This window comes from Cibotium barometz, chromosome 2 (assembly GCF_041138505.1).
Source record: "Cibotium barometz isolate CiBa-2024 chromosome 2, ASM4113850v1, whole genome shotgun sequence".
Taxonomy (NCBI): Eukaryota; Viridiplantae; Streptophyta; class Polypodiopsida; order Cyatheales; family Cibotiaceae; genus Cibotium; species Cibotium barometz.
This window is the reverse complement of record NC_141047.1, coordinates 1451483-1455000: the sequence shown is the minus strand read 5'-3', so window position 1 is coordinate 1455000 and position 3518 is coordinate 1451483. Positions and strand designations below refer to the sequence as shown.

The 3518-nt window shown below is 39.3% G+C and overlaps 1 protein-coding gene across 3 annotated transcripts in view; it reads left to right on the top strand.

Annotated features, from left to right (window-relative positions):
- LOC147640542 (cytochrome b561 and DOMON domain-containing protein At3g07570-like) overlaps positions 1 to 1649 on the top strand; it is a 33589-nt gene extending 31940 nt beyond the window's left edge. For 2 of the 3 annotated variants that reach the window (XM_086812822.1, XM_086812809.1), the window contains exons 3-4: positions 127 to 416; positions 547 to 978. In XM_086812822.1, the coding sequence (XP_086668948.1) occupies positions 127 to 416; positions 547 to 837 (581 nt within the window). In that variant the 3' untranslated portion in view covers positions 838 to 978. Of the gene's footprint in view, positions 1 to 126; positions 417 to 546; positions 979 to 1049 lie in introns of those variants that run through there. The other variant, XR_015267972.1, reaches the window with a different exon arrangement.
- The last annotated feature ends 1869 nt before the right edge of the window (positions 1650 to 3518 follow it).

The window sequence follows — 3518 nt, the reverse complement described above, 5'->3', positions numbered from 1 at the left end:
GAAGACACCTTGATTCACATTCTATTTTTTGGAGGCAAAACAGCTTTACACAGTGGATTTTTTCTATTGAACATTTAATATTTGGGGCTTTTTGTCTGAGAGAGACACTGTTTTTTTTTTTTTCAGGGTCAGCATCATCAATATCCAATCCTACAGAAACACTACGAAAGATCCATGGCGTTGCAAACATATTTACATGGGCATTGTTGGCTCCTGTTGGGGCTTTTATTGCCCGTTATCTTCGGCAACGGGATCCGTTGTGGTTCTTTCTTCATGTTGGTTTCCAAACATCAAGTTTTCTTCTTGCGATAACTGGGGTTGTTTTAGGAATCAAATTGACCCAAGAGCTACCAACCGTTGATTGGAAACATCACAGGATTCTTGGAATTTTTGTTTTTGTTCTGGCAACTCTTCAGGTTTGCCCAACAACACATCAAACATATAAATGCTACATGGATATGCATCCCGCCTTTTTTTTGCAAGTGGAAGATGTAGGATGTTGAAGTGTTAGGTACTAAAAACTTGAATGTGATCTTTGCTTCTCAGATTGTTGCATTGTGTGCCCGACCTAACAAAGATTCGAAAGCACGCAATCTTTGGAATTGGTATCACTTTATTGTGGGCCGGGTGGTTCTCTTACTGGCAGCAATCAACATAGTTGTTGGGCTCAATCTAGCTGGTGCAGGCCGTTCTTGGAGGGCAGGTTATGCTCTTATATTGGTTATAACTTTAGTTTCGTTCATGATTCTGGAGTCGATCTATTGGTACAAGTGGTTCAAGCACCGTAGAGAATCCAGGCGCCCAACGACAGCCTTCTCTAACTATGAAATGATGTAAACACGATGAGGAATGAAACACACATATCCCCAAACATTAGATTGTTTTGGCTCTACAAGGTGATTATAGAGAGTCACTGTGAGCATTTTTACTATTTTGTGAGGTTTAGTTTTCCTCCCGACCTAGTTTTTGTTTTGTGCATATAGAGGGCCTCAATATTTTTTTTATTTTTATTTTTCAAGAACCTGATGAGCTCCACTTTTTTTGAGTAGAGCCTAAGGGATTTCATTGCCTGGTTTGAGGAGCTGAGCTGATTGCGTGGAAAAGAGAAAAGAGGGACACATTGTTTCCATTATATTTCATGGACCATGTTACTCTCCATAGGAGTTAGAAATTGGATTTTACTAGGTATATGTGTGCAAGTAGTAAGGTACAATTTCCAAAATGTGCCAAGATTTTCAAGCCTCAAGGAATTTCTCCCATGCTTGCACTCAGAGAAGGATGTCGCTCATGGAGAGGACAGAGGACCGGCAATAATCTATAGTATCGTTCCATTTTATTATATACTTAACGGGGACTCCAACACTGTTATAAAGGGTGAAGAAGGTTCCTAGGAGCACACTCTTCTCCTAATAAAAATTAAGCTATACCTTGCCGAAGTTTAAAAAGATGAAATGCGACGAGTTTCCCATCTACAGTAGGAACGAATTGCACTCGCGCGCGCGCGCGTGTGTAGTAGGCAAGCCACGACGTGCACAATAGAAAGAAATCAAGCATATGAACATACGAGCGCACACAAGAGAACTCAATTGTGTCATCGTGTGTGCGCTCATTTCTCAATATGTTTAAAGCCTAATAATTTACATTTGCTATTTCTAGGTTATAGAACGGTAATGTTGACTTGTTACATGAGTTGTTATAAAAAGATCGGTATCCTGTTAATATTCGCACCCTCTAAATATGGTTTGAGGGGCTAGTGCAAATACGTGGAGGTGCTTAGGGTAGGTAGCCTTCTAATTGAATAGGTATGTCAAAGGGCTTAGCTCCGAATTCGATTGGGATCACCCGATATTGCTTGGTGTTGATTAGGAGGCTACACTTCAAAGGGCATACATTATTGGAGCCTTGGATGTGTTGGGAGTTGTTTTTATTCTTGTTTTCAAGTTTTTATTTTAGATTTGATTTGTGTTTGAAGTTGATCTAGGTAGGTTTTACTACTTTTGAGGTTGTTTGTTGTGATTTGTGTTTGGAGATGAAGTAGGTTTTCTTATTTTACATGGTTTCGAGCATTTAGAATTCGGTTTTGTTTAATCTGTGAGAGAGGCTTCTCTATTTGTGTTTTTGGTTGATTTGATTGCATAGGTTGTGTAGCTAAGGTATTGCTTTGAATAGTTGAATTTAAAAAAATTTCAATTTGTTGTTTCTCTTACTTTTTTTTTCCCATTTTTAACATTTCATTGAATAATACAAAAAAAAGATAAAAGTTGAAAATTTACAACGAGTGACATTTTTGAAAAAATAAATACATATTTTACAATGAGTGAATAGGATTTTGAAAATAATCATGAACATTTAATTGGCCAAGGTTAAGAACCTTTGTTTTCTTTTTGAATTAAACGACAGTCTTCAGTAAGAAGTTTTCAAACGACCTAAATACACAAAGCTCTTTAAATGAGGAATCCTTGCTTTTGGATAAAGCTTCTCTTGTTGCCCATGCTTCTTTCAAAAGAGAGAGAAATTAACAAAAGATTATAATCTTGAATTAATACAATGCTGAATTGAATTAACACTAAGGATTAGCGTTAATAGCAAATAGGGGCCTTGGAAAAAGAATATTCGCCCTTTTTTTTTTGAAGCAACGAGCAAGAAAAGCACCATCTCATTAGGAAATTAACGTATTCTCAGAAAATTGGCAAAAACCAACGCTCATTCTCTATGCCAATGTTCTTGCCAGCCAAGCTATGATTCTTAGTACTGCCAGCCCTCATTCTCTATGCCAATGTTCTTGCCAGCCAAGCTATGATTCTTAGTACTGCCAACCATAGCGGCTTACGTTAAATATTGGGGTGCTTGCATACGTGGAACTCTGCGGGCCCGGTCAATGGTCGGTGATGGGCCTATTTGTAGACATATGTCCATAAGGTGTTATGGACATGTGTGCATATCACAAGTGAGTACCTCGGTTCGAATCCCATCAAATGCACCGACATATGGACGTGTGTTCATAACTCTTTTGCACCACTGTCTAGGTTGAGGTGGTCAGGTGATCGCTCATGCTGGGGCTCGCAGGGTGCCACGTATGCAGGCACCTCGAAATTGCCAACCATCGTTTGGCCGAAATTTAACATAAGCCAACCATTGCTTGGTCGAGAAATTTAACATAAGCCGAGACTGATCGTGCACGAGTTCGATAAGTCAAAAAGGTAAAATTGCAATGCACATTGATTTTTCAGGAGAAAACGAAACGACGTTAACCTCAACAATTCCAGCTAGAACCCTTTCGTGCGAACTTTGCGACCAACGTTGCTCTTTACCCCCATGGCATCATCATTATGTTTACTCAGCAATCGCTTGATGCTTTGCGCATTGTTGGAGGATTGTGCGAACTCAACTTTATGCAAGGTATATGACTGTAAACAGGTAAGGAATATGACTGCTGTGAGCATTGCGGGGATATGTGGCTTGGATGGCCATTAGAGTGACGGTATAGAAATTGCATGTTGTTGTTGCAGAAGCAAGCT